Source organism: Mchenga conophoros, linkage group LG3, assembly GCF_057382185.1.
Source record: "Mchenga conophoros isolate Kocher_MC1m ecotype Shallow Benthic linkage group LG3, M_conophoros_male_GT1.1, whole genome shotgun sequence".
Taxonomy (NCBI): Eukaryota; Metazoa; Chordata; class Actinopteri; order Cichliformes; family Cichlidae; genus Mchenga; species Mchenga conophoros.
The window spans coordinates 59,176,753-59,193,942 of record NC_140528.1 but is presented as its reverse complement, the minus strand read 5'-3'; the positions used below and the strand labels follow the sequence as shown (position 1 = coordinate 59,193,942).

At 41.1% G+C, this 17,190-nt stretch overlaps 1 protein-coding gene across 1 annotated transcript; it reads left to right on the top strand.

The window, feature by feature from the left end:
* Positions 1-202: 202 nt before the first annotated feature.
* On the top strand, positions 203-16,884 carry LOC146579759 (ras-related protein Rab-38). The gene is made up of 4 exons (XM_085264769.1): positions 203-981; positions 5,756-5,886; positions 11,180-11,329; positions 14,539-16,884. The coding sequence occupies exons 1-4, from the start codon at positions 789-791 to the stop codon at positions 14,755-14,757; spliced, it is 693 nt and encodes a 230-aa protein (XP_085120895.1). The 5' UTR covers positions 203-788; the 3' UTR covers positions 14,758-16,884.
* Positions 16,885-17,190: the final 306 nt, after the last annotated feature.

Below are 17,190 nucleotides of genomic sequence, written 5' to 3'. Positions count from 1 at the left end.
TACAATGACAGCAGAGGAAACTAAACTTAGACCGAAGAAGGTGTCAGAGTGCCTCAGAACTGTTCCTGTTTGTGTGTCCATCCTCTGCACATCACAGCGTTTAATATGCGCGCTGTGCGTTTGAAAAGCACACACACACACACACACACACAGTATGTGGGCGTGACTTTATAAGACAGTGAGCTGCTGTCAGAAACGCAGTTTGTTCTCTGAAGTCGTGGCAGTAGAGCAAACTGCTGCAGAAGCGCGCACAGACCGCAGACTCATCAGATAACAGCGCCTCGTTTTTTCTCGTCCTTATCTCATCAGAGTTTTACGTAAAGCGTGATCTTCTTCTTTTCCATTTCACTGTTTAAATTGTGAAACAGCTCGTGGGTGTTTGGCCGGGACACAGAGCGGGCACGGAAATGTGAGCACCAGCGTCCCGGGACGTCATCGAGGTCAGCAGTCATCAGCTGTGGACTGTTACATGAGATCACTCCTGTGCCGCCTCCCCTTGTGCATCTGCGGCTCTCGGGCACACTCGCTTTCATTTATAACTTTTAACATGAACATTAAGATATGCGCACTTGTTGTAATTTGCGCCTGATCTACTTTAATAGCGCGTTCTGTTTTATTTATTTGCGAAAACCTGTTTTAAAAACCTTATTGCGCTTCAAAGTTGCTCTCGGGGAGTTCTCGATGGTGTTTGTTTTCCTGCGAGAATCCACTATTTAAAAGCGTGACACTCTTCGCAGTTTTTGCACGTCTCGTTCACGCGGAATTCGTAACCGGGGTCTTCAGTAATCATGCAGCGCGAACGCCTGCTCAAAGTTTTGGTGATCGGCGACCTGGGAGTTGGCAAAACGTCCATCATAAAGCGCTACGTCCACCAGGTGTTCTCCCAGCATTACCGGGCCACCATCGGAGTGGACTTCGCACTCAAAGTGCTCAACTGGGACCACAAAACAGTGGTGAGGCTGCAGCTGTGGGACATCGCCGGTACGTGAACCATACTGTTATTGTTTTGTGGGTGGAATGACACACCGCTGTACAGGTTAATGCTCACTCACTCACCCACTCAAGAAACACTATCACGAAAGGTTTTTAGTAGTAGATGCAGATGACAACTCTCCACTCAACCAAACCCAACGTAAATATCTGGATATTTTTCCAAAACACGTCAGATCCACACCAAATTTTATCGAGCTGTTCCTTTGCGTATGCACCATGTTGCTACAAAGTTGCATGAAAATCGGCTCCTAATGACCTCAGCAAACCAATAAAAAGTTAACTCCACCTTGTGGCGTTGTGTTTTAAAAAAAAAAGGGGGGGGGGGGACTCTGTGTCCCTCAGAATTATGCAAGCTTCAAACGTCCATCGAGGCTCAAAGGTCAAAGCTCTATATCAGTAATGCCAAAGTGAACTCTACTGTCAACTCAGCCACATACAAGTACACAGAGAGACAAAAATATGAAGCTCAGGGTCCATGGTGCACACAAAGTGCAGTTAGAACAAGAAATAGAGACCAGTGCAAGTACGGACAACAAGTAAGGAGGTAATAAGAGAGTTGGGCTGCATGCATTATCTGTAATATAGCGTTGCTCGACCTACAGCGACTATAGAAAGATGTAACCAGTAATGTGCAACGTATACAGGACCCGCATTTCATAAGGACTTCCTTTACAGATCCTCCGAAGAACCTGTTGCTCCACAGGCATGCAGACAAATAGCACTGAAAACATGACCTTGGCCGAGTTCCCCTTTCACCAGCTGCAACAGCAGACTGATGTTTACTCAGAACTGCATCAGTACTTGTAACCCAATAATACGAGCCCACGAATCTGAAGGCGTACTGCTGCAGTGAAAGCAAAGGGACTGACCACGTCACGTCATCCACCACTGACTAAACATGACATAGAGATAGAGAGAGCAGTGTGAGGGTCATAGTCACGTGCAGCCGTCTTCATCCATAAGCTTGGGGGTCATTTTGGGACAGTCGGGTCAGGATTACTTACAGTAGAGTGTCTTGAACACAGCACACGGCAGGACACACAAGACATTAGTTGCTGCCGTCGCACCCAAGAAGAGTCTGGTACACAAATTCTTCAACCTGCCAGCTTGCTCACCTCTTCCTGTTCCTCATCCTCGTGTGGATGTGAGGAAGTTGGCAGGTTAAAGATGTCTAATAGAACTGCAATGGATACGTGCACCTGTTCTGGGTAAATTCTAGGGAAAAAAACATCTTTAGGAAAGTTCAAGCCTGTAAACAATGTGTATAAGACAGAGACACAGTTAGAGAGACAAGACCGAGATGGTTTGGACATGTGCAGGAGAGGGACACTGGATATACTGGACAAAGCAGGAGGGCCACAGAGGAGCTTCATGGATGTGATGAAGGAGGATCATTGTAATAGATGAGGATGCAGATTATCTATTGTAACAACAGAAGAAGAAGATGGGTTTTGTTACTTAATCAATAATCTTAGAATATTTCCAAACTTGCAGTGTGCATTTTTTTTGTCCTGCATGATTATCACGCAGTCAGACTCTTTCTTTTAAAATGGCACAAATGTCAAAACGTACTCCCGTACAAAGATGCACTCTTTATAAGCAGACGTCTTCCATTCATAATAAGTACAGATATCTTCAACGAGTCCCTCAAACACATTTATTAGGTGAATTACATGTTTCACTTCTGGTTCTGCAACATGTCATGTTGTAGATGGTTGAGGGGGAGATAACTGTGTTTACTTCCCTTGTGAATTTAGAGACACTTTCCTCTGACATCAGAAGCATAACGCAGCATAAAAGTAACAGAATCTTAAAGTCAAGTTGAGTAAATTCCCAGAAGCTCGGAGATCACAGAGTGGTCAGTGGTATGCTGCTCCTGGAGCTGTGGCGTATGCCGATGCTGCAAGAGTAAGCCAACATGTGACAGCGTCAGGCATCTGTTAGAAAGTACTTTGTAAAAGTTAAGTACCACTATACATATAAACAAACTCGCTCAAAGTTAAGCAAATGCATCTGTACTGTGCTCAATGCAAGTAAGCAGTAAACCCCAGAACAAACGTGCAGTAATCTGCATTTTCACACTCTTCAGCTGCTTTTTGCTGATGCATCTAACAATTATGTTGCACAATTTGAGAAGTGGCCTTGAAAAAAAAATGTGGTCAGCCATCATTCCTGCAGAGGCACATAACAAGCTCTCTGTATTCAGCTTATAAAACCCTCCCATGTGTCTCTTTAATTGCATGTAATTAGATTTTTTGGGAACTCCTTTCTTTCCGGTCTCACTGCTGTCTCCCTCTCACACACACAGACACACAAAGACACACACACTGTGTGTGCTGAGTGACGTGCCAGCTGATAAGAGTTATCATTTAAATGAAAAGGTCCGGCTGAGGCTGTTTTCTAGGCGGACTTTAGCAGCGAGGCAGGTCACGACTTGCTGCTAAACGACAATGAAGCTGCTGCGGTCACACAAACAGCCGGCATGTTGTCCTCACGGTGTGGATGTGGTGATCGTACAGCTGTTCTGTGCTGGCTTTTCTTAATATAGGGAAGCCGGTTGTTCAGGGTCACGAGGAGCGTTTTCAAGTCACAAAGTTTTTGCATTTTCCCATTTGAATGTTTTATAGTTACAAATGTCAAGATAAAACATGTGAGTTGGTGTACGTTCTTTTTAGGTCAGCCTTCACAGAGTGCTTTTACATAGATGTTCTCTCTGTATAGTCATTTTTTTATAAGTTATAATGTCTTCTTTTTGTGTTTTCGTTTCTGATATGGTGACATCACGACTTCCCTCACCCACAAAAAAACATGGTGTTTATTACTTTAACATAGTAGGCGTTGTGTGTGATAGACAGATGTTATTATTGTTGTTGTCTTTGTTTTGTTTTTAGTTGTCATGTTTGCTTTCCATGCTGGTTCCAATCCATAGGAGCCAACAATCAGATGACACCCCCATGATCTAGCATTTTGGCAACAGAAGGAAAGAAAAACTCCCTTTTAACAAGAAGAAATGTCCAGCAGAACCAGACTCAGGGACCGGCGGCCATCTGCTGGGGGTGAGGGGGAAGGCGGGGAAAAGACACGCTGTGGAAGAGATTTAGATATTAATGATAACACTGATTAAATGCAGAGGGGTGTATGAGCTGCCTGTTGGGTGGAGCTCTCACGTGGTGTTGACTCTGCCTGTCGCATTATACACATAGGATGCAAGAGCGATGTCAGTCTCGTAGGAGCACAACAACAAAAAATAAAAGGATATTACACATGTTCTGGTCTATTTACATAAACTGTTATATACAAAAAATAATGATCATGTGTACATTTACCTTTGAGTGAACACGGTCTCCTGGTTTTTAGATTGCCGGACTTGCTTATTTTAAATTCTGAAAACATTGGTCATTGGTGGTGTTGACCTTTGACCTCATACTATTAGTACTGATCAGATGGTGTGCAGAAAAAAAGGGAAAGGTACCATCTGCTTTTAGGAGACAGTTTGTGTGCTCGGTGTTTGGGCGCATGCGCAGGGTTGTGTGTCTGTGTGTGTCAGATGCTCCACTGCTGATTCACCGGTATATTGGGATCATGTGGAGCAAGTTAGTTTCCAGGATAGAGACTTAAATGTTCACACACATGCTTCTCTCATTTGCAACATTTTTTTAACAAGTGTGTGTGTCTGTCAGCAGTGAGAAGAACATATGCAGTTCCTGTATACAAAAAAAAAAGTGTCTTATTGTGCTGGGAAACTAGGGCTAAATGTTTGATACTGACAAAGATGTTAGTTATTATTATGAAAAGTGACCAGTTTTGGTATTAATGGTGTGACCCTCAGAAACTGATGTGATCACCCAAGCTATCATCACTTTAGATGGCTTGGTGCTGTGGCGTATGTCAGACTCTGGCTGGTCTGTTGTGCTTTTTTGTCTTCATTGTTGGTTGAGTGAGGTGCTCGTGCTGGGCTTTGAGAAATCCAGCTGGACTACTTTTTGCAGTGGGGGAGACGGGCGCTGGCCTTCTGTGTGGGGTTCCAGTCAACATGAGTCCCGGATCTGCTGTTCCTCACCTCCTCGAAATGGGGGGTGCTTTGCTGGCTCTCTCCTCCAGGCCTAGTCCTCTCCTTCCCCCGCTTCCTCTGACAACACATCACTCACACAAATAGGACGGGTTGGACCATTCAAGTGGCTTTGCTGGGTGTGATGTGCGGTCATCTGTTTCTCCCTTTTTAATGACACCATAGTCACATCTCACCACACATCACCGTACATGTAGGATCTTTGGAGGCAGGAGCACTACCCAGAGGTAGGTAGGCGGGGCTGCGTGGCAGCGCAGACTGCCTTTCAATTTTACGTAAAACTTAGAGACCAAGGCTTTTAGGGATAAGCATTGATAAGCACGGTCTCTGGCTCATGTCACATTTCTCCCCTCTAGTTTTACTCACTTTCTACCTCTCTGCTAGGTGCGGGTCTGTAACATTGCGATCTCTCAAACTCATTTTTCAAGTATGGTCTGTGTCAAACACACAGTCACTCATATCCTATCATATGCTGCGAACACATAGCAAAATTGTATATTTGTTTATGTACCTCCCTCTGCTTTGTCTTTTTTGGCGCTGTGTGCTTTCTTACAGAAGCAGCGTTGTCTGTTCACCGTTGCTCCCGTTCTTCTCTCCTTTTTTTTCTATTTTTCTGCTTTAAATTTTTTTTTAAAAAAGTCTCTTCTGTAAATTAACATTGGCCTGGGTTTGTCTTCTGTTTTCTTTAAAAAGGGCAGGAACGATATGGCAACATGACCCGTGTGTACTACAGAGAGGCCGTGGGTGCGCTCGTCGTCTTCGACATGACCCGGCTGTCCACGTTTCAGGCCATCCTTAAATGGAAAGGAGACCTGGACTCAAAGGTAAAAAATCAGAGATGAAGGAGGTGGAGAATTGAGAAGAGGAGTGTGGTGGGAATTAGGGCTGCCACAAACGATTATTTTGATAGTCGACTAGTCACCGATTATTTTTGCGATTAGTCGACTAATCAGATCATGCGTCTATTGGACGTAAAACTACAGCTTATTGCACCAGCAGCATCTGCTCTTAGATAACTATCATTAGCTTACAGCTTTAAGTGTTTAAGGTACAGTATGTGCTAACTAAAAATAAAGACAAGATGATAGTTTATTAAAGTTTAACGAAATTTGCAGATTGTCTCGGTGGAGTTTAATAAACTCGGCCGTCTGTTCTTTCCATGTAAAGTATAACAGGACACTGGAGTAAATTCTCTCCCATCTCACACTTCTGTTTAATCAGTTCTCTGTTTGACGTTTATTCAGCTGTGTAAAACTATAACTTTAATCTCAGCCAAACCGATTTACTGAGGAACAAATAAAACACTGAAAAAAGCCAAACAATAACATTTTTAAATTATCTGAGTGCATATCATGTTCAACCTGAGTAGCGAAACACCGCGGGGGGGTTGAAAATGATGTGCTGGGAGTCCGGTGTTCTCACCGGCTCTAGTGACCCTTGAACCCTCTAGCTGTCGAGCTGGTGGGTAACAGACGTCTCTGAAAACGTCGGAGCGCTTTTGCAGATATGTGGTGTCTTGATAAACCGAGCAGATATTTGAAGTTTGCACAGCTACATTCTCGCCTGAAAATATGTTAAAAGTTTATTTTGTGAAGCAGAAAGAATAATAGGGCTTAGGAGTTGACGTCACGTCGCAATGTATTGTGGGAGCGCGGTGCCATTTTCCGGGTCCATAAATCAAAACAAACACAGTGTGTTGGAACAACGACGACAAGAAACATGCTTAAAAGCAGCTCAAAAGAAAACGGATGGTATAGAGACCTATTACGTCCAGAGTGCATCGCAAATGTGGACCCATATGAAATATGGCAGTGGAATAAAGACCCAGACGACTTACCGCCACTGTCCTACCCCGATATCTTCACATATCTTGTTTGTGGAGTAAGCGCTTACACTGCGAACCAGTTTTGTAATTACAAATCGCTGGAGTGCATCTAGTGTAATGGCCATGGTTCACCCCCTACCACAGTTGATGTTATACATTTATCAATGAACTGCTAAAATCTCGTTGTCATATTATGTGCCCACAATTGTAAAGTTGATGCAAACTACCACATTGATAATCGGGCAAGATATTACAGCCATTTCATAGGCAGGCTTCCCAAAAGTTGTGAGAAAGAATTAGCAAATCGTTACATAGCACGTATGTCTGCAAAGTCACTCCATTCGATGTTTGTTCGCAATTTCTATAACCTCCGAGACCACCAACGATCATATTATTAAGCTATAAAGAGTGATATGAACATATATAGAACTTACCGGAATGAAATTGTCCGGTAAGTTAAGTGATATCTGGACATGGAAGCGAACTGGATACCAGCTCGTCTCACGGCTGCTATCCAGGCTAGATGCCTTCGTTTGGTAAGGTCCGCTATATGAGCTGCCTTATGTTGCTTCCAGGTTGGGAAAGAATAAAAAGACAAACCCTTTTTAAGCTTATTCTCTTGCCGGTTGTGCGATCGAACATTGCAGCTGACCACGCAGCAAGTACGAACCATGGCTGTTGTGTGTGCTTTCGCTCCTTTGTCGCTTGCGCTTTGTTTGGACCGGGAAAATGGCGCATCAGGCCAAAATCCTTTCCACGCCCACCCCCGTGACATCACGCTCCAAAGCCCTATAAGAGTAATATTAAAACTAACTAAACTTGTTAGTTATCTTAGCTAAATTTTATTTTCACAAATGCAAATACAGTAACAAAAAACCTAATTTTAAACATTACTATAATTATGTTTTATGTTACATAAAATTGATTAGTGGATCACTTAACAAAAAGGCTATGAAAACTATTACTATTTGTAGTAATTACAAATTATTTGAATGTATGTAATTCTTTGTATTACACCCCCTGGCATATGTTAATTTTGTTCTGATTGTATACATGTTCTGTATACGGTTTCTTAATAAAGTTTAACATTTAAAAAAAAAAAAGAGAAAAAAAAATATATTAAAACTAACTAGCTGCCGCCATTGTTGAAAACTGGAATTGGCTGGGCCGCGCTATGAATTCTGGGATTGTTTGGGCCACGAAGCATACACCCGACCCATCCTTCATAACTGGAGAAATGAAGGACGCATTTGTTTGGGGGAGTCTTCGAATTTGGGCATGCTTCGCCGTGTTGCTGTAACGTAATTGGCCTACAAATGCGGCCTCCGAAGGATGCGGCCGCTAAATTTGGACACAGCTATGAAACCGGACACTGCTTCTTCTTCTTTGGGGTTTAATGGCAGCGGGCATCCCTGGACATGCAGTGCTGCCATCTTCTTTTTCAGTCCATTATTACATTCTTAAATCCTACTACTTATCCCTGTATCTTTTGGGATCTTACAAAGCTTCAAACGACGTGTCGACTATTAAATTAGTCGTAATCGTGACTAATCGACTAATCGTGGCAGCCCTAGTGGGAATAAGGCACGTTGAGTCCACAGGTCATAGTTTTGAGCCATCTTTATTGACCGCGGCTGCAGCTCTCAGCTGTCAGCCGCAGATGCATCACACCACAATACACCACCACTCGCACTTGTTGTAGTCAGCGGGCATGTTTGCGGATGCCACGCAGGTGCGTCCGCCCTCCCTGCATGGCACAGCAAGCCACGCCCCACCACAAGGATTTTGTGAAGGAGGAAATGAGTGCAGTTTAAAAAGTTTTAAGAAATGTATTTCTTTGCTCTGAATAAAAATCTACAGACTTGGGGCTGAGGCAAATAAATATGCATGAATCAGGGTGAAAAATCTAATATTGTTGTAGGATTGAAGTAAATCAGACTTTCTGAAAAAGTTGGAACATTTTAAAATGTTAATAAAAACAACAGCAAAACAAAGAAAAACCCATGAACCTCTGCTCATATTTACTTCTGAAAAACTCTGCCTCTTTTTTCTACTCAATCATGTGACCAACCTGTTGGCAGCAAACCTAATTAGCTGCAAAATATTCCTTCAGCTCTTCCTTTCTAGTCTTTTGCTGCACACATCCCAACTTTTTCGAGACATGTTGCTGCCACCGGATTCACAATAAGCAAATCTTGTTACACAGCATCCCTACTTTTTGGAATTTGGGTTGTACATAATCTTAATGTAGTTTATTAACCAGAGTCTAGCATAACTAATGGTTTGTTTGGGGGCTCATGCTCAACAGGTTAAACGGACAAGCCCAGATCAAGTCACTAGGCTTTGTTTCCTCTTTCTCTAATAATTAAACATGTGATACAGGAATGCGCACAATCATGCACACTGGAGAGACCTTACTTAAAAAAAGGCACCTTATAGCTTCACTAGAAGCTTATATTATATGAAAAATAAATAAGAAAAAAAATTTTTTCATGTTTTTCTTTTAACTTAAGATGATAAATCACAGAAGCTTGTTTACTTGCTAGTCTTGGTTCTATTTCACTTTGCAGATTGTAACTGATCTTAGATCAGTGAAAGCAGAGTTAGAGGCAGCATATCAGGTCAAAGTGAAAGACCAACATTTCTCCACAGTATGCATGTGCTTTGTCTCGCAGCTTGAAAACCTCTAGCCATTGTTGGCAGGATACCTATGCCTGTAAAACTGATGCACTGCATATTTCATATTTCAGTGGAACCTAAGCCAAGCAGAGTTGAGCCTGCTTCCAGAGACTGTGGTCAACTGTGCCAACAAGATGTCAACAATTTAAACGATAGATGCAAACAAGCGACAGGAGAAGCTTTATGACAGAGCACTGTCTGAGATAGAAGAGTGGTCACTTTACTTTGGCTTTAATTGATGTCTATTTTTATATTTTACTGAACAATTGCCTGCCTTGTTTGCGTTGGTGGAAAGCCACTGCTTAAAGTTAAATGTTGTGTTTTCATCCTGATTTAGCCAAAAAAAAAAAAAGTGGTTTCTCAATAGTTGTGCATCCCCTTTTCTGTTTTCCTGTTGTTGGTGGTGGAGGTTTTTTTTGTTTTGTTTTTTACCTCACTTTTCCTTGTTTAATTCATTTTGGAAGTACTGTATTCAGGATAGCTAGCCTAGTTTGTGACTCAGCAATGTCAGGGAGAACGCAGCAGGTGGGATAAAGACAGTTGTATTCTACACATATCATTTTGTTACGATATATATGTTTTGATAATATATGTATTCAAGATCTAAAAATAATGGGAAATAAACTTTTGTACATTTTTGTGTGTTCATTTTTTATTTAGTTTTTTCTTGATTTCCTCTAATCCCCAGAATCCCCGTTTGCTAATCTGGGCTATTTTCCAGTTTGGTCATGAGGAAGCAGTCCTCAAATGACCAGCTTACTGTCAGCTTAGTATCAAATGACAGACAGCTGACTGACTGACTGATTTCATTTGCCACTTCAAAGCAGTAGAAGTACTTTACACAAAAGTGAAGTTGTTTTGTTTTCTTTTACACATCCAGCAGTTAAAGAGTTATATTTGGAGGTGTATTTCTTTTTTTAATCTTATTTTTAAAATACTTTTCACTGAAAAAGAAGAGACCTCAATAAAGACATTAAGGAGAAGAAAAACAAGTATAAAACAAAGACCACAAGTCAAGGCTATATATAGTGTGTGCATATGTGTGTTTCCTTGTGAGAAATGTCTCCTTTATTACCGACAGTGTTTTTCCAGCTTGATGCTAACTATGTTCAAAGATCTTCGGTGAGGCTTAGAGCTTCTTCTTAACAAATATAAATTATGCTTTGAGGGCTGTAAGATTGACGAAAAGCACATTTGCATACATTACAGCTTAACATTGAAACATTGAGCTGAAACTGTAATGCTCAGCAGGGGCTGCAGACAGAGGCCCATCCCTGCAAGCAATCCGTTTTATATTGTCATCTTACTCTCAGTGCCCTCTGCCTATCAACTATGTAATAGATAGCCAAATCAGTATTTATTTTTTTTATCACTGTATTACAAGCCTGATGCCTCTCTGATATCAATATAGATAAATAAATAGGCATAACATAACAGACAGATGCCATCACTTGATGCTGCTGTATCCCTTCACAAACTGCAGATTACAGTGAAGCACTTCAAATTGAGGCTCATCTACTGGAAGCTTCGACAGGTCTTTGTTGCTTCATCATGAATTATTTTCGTAAATTTTCATTGCATTTCTTTTTCCATCTTCCTCTGGGATTCATTAGGTTGCCCTCAGCAATGGGAGGCCAGTTCCAGCTGTTCTGTTGGCCAACAAATGTGACCAGCGGCGTCATGGTTTGTGCCCCAAGCTGCCCAAACTGGAGAACTTCTCCAAAGAGTACGGATTTGTCGACTGGTATGAAACCTCTGCCAAGGCAAGATGAGATTATTTTCTGTTTCTGTCTTCCTGTCAGCATTTAATGGGTGTTAGATTTGGTCACAATAAACAAGCCACACCCCCTGTCTTACTGTAATGCTTATAGTTTAGCATGTGTATATATGTCTGTGTGTATCGCTTCCACAACTGGTGTGCCAATCTTAACAAAACTTTGTATGATTATCATCACATATACAGTTATTATTCTCATTATCATTCTGATGATTATGATCAAGTTTTTTTTAAAAAGAAAGGAAAAAAATGTTTTCTTATATCCCAATTCTTCAGATTTCCATATTCATCACTCGCCTGCAAATCTGATGTCACGTTCTCTGTTTGCATTTGTTTCACATGTCACGATCAGCGTATGTCCCCATTTGTAACTTAACGGTCACCAAAGTTTGTATCCAGGGGAAAATTTTGTTTTTTGACCAATAAATACTGAATGAGAAATTTAAAAAATGTTGTAGGCAGCTAGTAATGTAAGGCTGTAAAAATGTTTATTTCTGCTGCACGCATGTGCATTTTACCATGGGAGTCAATGGGGACCGACTCGCTTTTAGAGGCAGCCTCAAGTGGCCACTAGAGGAACTGCAGCATGTAGCACGCCTGCGATGGCTTCATTTTTTCTTAGCCCTGGTGTCATGAATCAAATGAGTGTTTGGAACCCAAATGGAGGTTGGTTTTAGGTAAAGCTTTATTTTGTATTGTTGAATTTCCACCAGAAAAGTCCACCAGAAACACAAACACGATCCAAAACTTAGTGGAAAATGCGCATAGAGGAAGCTAACAAAGACTAAGAGGAAGACTGTTATGTATTCGCAAGGGTGACAAGAGGCAGGTGACAGTAATCTAAGACAATGAGACAGAAGGGGAAGTAAAACTAAACACACTCTAGAGACAAGACAACTATTAATATAAAACAAGAAGTGAGAACTGTAACTAAACGGAGAACCACCGACAATTAGAAGAACTTCGCTGTGTTATCCAGGAAACATTCAGAATGAATAAAACTGAGGAATATATTTAATTAATTAAGAAAAAACAAAATACTAAAATACTCTAGAAAATATTAAGCTTAATACGCATGTGCTGCTGTAACAATTGAACAATTGGGATTAAAAAATTATCTATCAACCAAAGAAACAATTCAACCCCAAAGCTTCAAAAGCCCACAGTCTGACCTGGGGTGATGACACCCAGAGGGTACAGGGTTGAAAACAGTGTTGTCAGCACCGTCTCATTTACATACTGGCCCCTTACAAATATAAAGCATGTCTTCTTCTAGGCTGTTAGAAGAAAAGAAGTTAGGTACATCAGGTTATAGTGAATGCCATGTTCACATAATATCCAGTTATATAAGTTTTCATGATTCAGTCACAGCTGGCTCTCGTAGCTGCCAACTCGCAGAATTCAATTAGTTCGTATCGGCTAAAAGTACCAACAGAAAAACTTGGAATTCAGTTAAATCTTAAAAGGAAAAAAAAGTGAGAACACGGCGCTTACTGTGGCTCATCTGTTGATCCAATTTATTTAAATTAAAGGTGGAAGGCTGGAAGCACAGCTTTTCATTCTTCACCTTACAGAACCTTCAAAGCCTCATGTCCTCTTTTTACCCGTTACATAACAGAAACAAGTTGAGACACACACACACACCACCTCAGGAAATGAGGAGCGCTCTAGTAGACTTTAGTGAGTTTCCTTTTTTAGTAGATGTTGTAGACAAAAAGAATATTTGATCAGTTATTTAAAGACGTTAATATTTGAAATATTTCACCTTTACGATGGAAAAATGATTAATATAGATGTTCAGCTGTAGCTGCTCCCATTAAAGATTATCAGAGTTTCAGGTAATGAAGTTTCAGTGTACGTGCCAAAAGCTCAGGATTCAGACAACCGTGAATGCTCCATTTTAATGTTTGTTTACTCTTTTACTCAACATCAGCAATAGCTGAAATCCCTAATACGGTCATCACAGGCACACATAAGCTCCACCCCCTGCTGTTCAAACCCTTTGTTTCCAGTGGGCACCCAATCAGAAAAAAGTTGCCTTAAAGAGACGGTGGTCTGAAAGAGAAAGGAGTTAAATGATTAGAACGAGAAGATCTTTATTGCCATTAAATGAACGAGCATACAGAAATATTTCATCCCCCTACAGTTCACAACACGCACAAGAAAATAGGAATTGCTGCTAAAGGGCTGCAATACAAACTCAAAAAAAGCAAATTGGTAATAAATAATAACAAAATGAGTTGGCATAAGAGGAACAGTGTGGCAACTTGTTAAAGCAATCACATGATTTTGTGTAGACTGATTTAACCCACAATAGTGTTTGTTATGGTAGTTGTAGGATTTTGTACTGTTAGAGGGAAAGTTGTGAACAGAAAACGTACTGGGTAAGCGGTATCTCTCGAACTCAAGAAAGCTGCGTTTTAAAAAAAGAAGCCACGTGGTGATGGCATAAATGAACACGTTCTCTATTGCACATCTTTGCATTGTTTGTTGTTGTTGTTGTTCGGGTCTGCAGGAAGTATATCTGTGTTTTCTTTGTGACTGCTAATGTGTCTCTTCCTTGTTAGATAATCTTTGCTGCACCAAGGCAACTGTAAATCATGCAAAGCAAATTTAGGACAAAATGAAGTTGAAGCTGTGGTTCCCAGTAGGTCACCATTCTATTGAAAATGCACCCTTTTCCAGCTGTTCTGGACTCTGCAGACATGTGCGCAGAGATGCCCAAACCTCCCTGTCCTCAGCCACCTCCTCCAGCTCTTAGAGACAAAGCACTGAGACATTCCCAAGCCGGTCCTGGGGTAGACCTAGGACATCAGTGTGTCCTAAGTCTACCCCGGGACATACAGGAAGTGGCTCACTTAGCTGGCTCCCTTTGACCAAAATGAAATGACCAAGTTCCTAACTCTATCAATAAGCTGAGCCCAGCCACCCTTCAGAGAAAGCTTGTTCCTGCTGCTTGTGTCCATTATCTCTTTCTTTGGGTCATTACCCAGAGCTCTTTTAAATCCAAACAAGACGAGTTTTAGTCATTCGTCCAAGTTTTTCCTGAGTGATTAAGCGCCTAAAGACAACCCTTAAATACTTAAATGGACAATATGGTGGATTTTACTGTTAAGACATTTCACTATTTCTACCTCCATCGAAACTTCTTCAACCCTTCAGCTTCATCCTATCTCTCTCTCTTTCTCTCCCCAGGACAACACCAACATCGACGCTGCCATCACATGCTTGGTGAAAAGCATCATGTCTGTGGAAGAGGAGAGAGCGCTGGCTGAAGCCACCAGTGGCGCCTGTAAGGGCGATCCAGATGGCAGCGTTCTTGTTCTGCCTCGCTTTGACTACAACACAAAGGAGAAGGGACTCGGTGGATGTTCGGGGTGCCTGTCAATTAAACCGAAACAAGACCAGGACTGAAGGACTGTCTGAACCAAAAGACTGCAGGAACATGCAGAGGATGGTGTGGATGACTCTACTCTCCATCACTTTCTCCTCACTGACCTTTCCTGAGAGAATTTAATAGAATTGATGTTTCTGGGTTTTTGGGGGTTTTTTTAGATTTTTCAGGAAAAAAAATCCATCTAATATTTTTAACCAAATAATTAAGTTGTTGTGTTTTTATATCGGACTCTGATTCAAAATGAGTTCAGTCATTGCAGCAATCTCTTATTTGGAGAATGTGACCAATAGCACTTTTTATGGCTTTTAAAGGAAATTTGTCAAAATAATGTTTTCCCAAAATTTGTATTTATCTTATCTGCTATTTTTAAGGTTTGTTTTTTTTTTTGTTTGTTTGTTTGGGTTTTTTTTGCATTGATGCTTCTATTGTAGCAGAGACAGTAGGTGTGTGAAATTTGCAACTTTGTCCAACAAGTGTTTTTTAGTTTTTAGTCTTTAAATTGCTTTGAGTTATGACTGCTTTGTAAGTTACTACTGTTTGCCTTAGAGCAGCGGTCCCCAACCCCCGGGCCTCGGACACGTGAGTCGTTTGGTACCGGGCCGCGAGAGTTGAGGCTCAGGTGTGAAATGTATGGTTTTCAGGGTTTTTATCGGTTTTCAGCGTTATTTTGTTATCATTTTTATCGTTAACTCGGTTTTCCTGGGTCTTTTCAGGTGTGTTATGAATAAATCTTCTTTTTTTCGGTACCGGTACTAGTTTTATTTCGTTGTATTTATCCGCGACAACTTAAAGGCCGGTCCGTGAAAATATTGTCGGGCATAAACCGGTCCGTGGTGCAAAAAAGGTTGGGGACCGCTGCCTTAGAGCAGTGCCAAGTAGCTCCTTATTGTTCATTTTTAATATTTAATTAAAAAGATTTGTTGTTCTGTATTTGATCTTTATTTGTTAAAAAAACAACTTTATGTATAAGATGGAGTATTTCTTAATGTTTATAGGGGGAAGTTGTGTTCAGCTAAAGGAGAGGAGTTTAAAGGCCGTTGTATATGCTTTTGACCACTAGTGGTGCTATAGATCAGTGGTTTTCTTTCTTTTTATATCTCAAGATCCTGTCTGTCTGAGATTGAGGAGGGTTATTTGAAGTGTGCTTTTCATGTAAGCTGTAATGTATAGCATATTATTAGCCAAGAAATATACCAAACTGTGACTTTTTATGGAGCTTAAGGAGCCACAGACATATTAAGAGTGGAATAGGGTTCATCTGTACTGACAATTTTTCTGCCATGATCGTCCACAATACTGCAACAAAATAGCATTTTCCATGTCAAACACCAGACTGTTGATAATTATTATTGATGGTGTGAATTTTGAATCTTTGAGTTGTCAGACCTCCCCAGCTCATCTGAGACCAGCAAGGAAGCATAATGTTTATATATGTGCAACATGAATGCAAACCTGGAGCCCAAAAACTGAAATAGACTGGCAGTTTTTGAGTTTGGTGTCCACTTCACTTTAATACTAATGATCTATGCAGGTTTGAATTTGTTTGATGAGAAATAAACTGCACTGTTTTATACATCATACACAAGAAAGTATCGTGTCCCTGCAACACGGTTGTGTTTGTCTAAGGCAAAAGGTACAAGTCTTACCAAGGTTTTAATCCCTAACACTGTTCCATTCTAAAGATTTTCCCTTGTTTGCATCCATCCTTTAAATTACTGCTATCTTGTGGCTTCAGTGGCTGTTCTCTGCAGAAGCACGCTGGACTCTGCTTGACTTGAACCCCACTGAAATATGTAGCACCCGTTAATTTCATGGGGATGTGGGTTGGCAAGCTGAGAGACCGACAAATGTTTGTGGTTGTGTATTGTTGATAAATCAGACAAGCTGCTGCTGGCTGGCTCAGGTTCCACTGCTCTGAGATCAGTTACCATCTGCGCTTTGTGTGGAGACAGAGCACTGGCGAGTAATCAAGCCCTCTGGGATTCATCCTCGTAACAGATAAGTTTCCTCTTGCTAAACATCATGCAGTGTGGAAACATTTTCAATATCTCCTTTAGTACATAAGCAAAGAAAGCTTTGCTGGTGCAGGGGAGACATCGGCTCTTGCAGCAGGTCTTGTGAGCGCTCAATTATCCAATTAAGGAAAGTCCACAAAGTTGATTCGTAGCATTTTCAGTGTGAGAAACGTCGCTCATCCAAGTGATTTCTTCAGGTGTCGGCGTCTCTGCTCGTCTGTCTGCTAAAGTCACCACAAACTACTGCATCACTGCCATGGTCGCCACATTTTTATTTATTTTCTTTGGTTTAATTTAAGCAAAGTTGGGTTATTTAACCTAGGGTGGCCATATTTTGATTTCCAAAAAAAGAGGACACTTGTGCCAGTCATAAAGAACTTTAATAATACTGTTTACTTAAAGAAAACTTTAACATATTTAAACTATGCCTTCTCT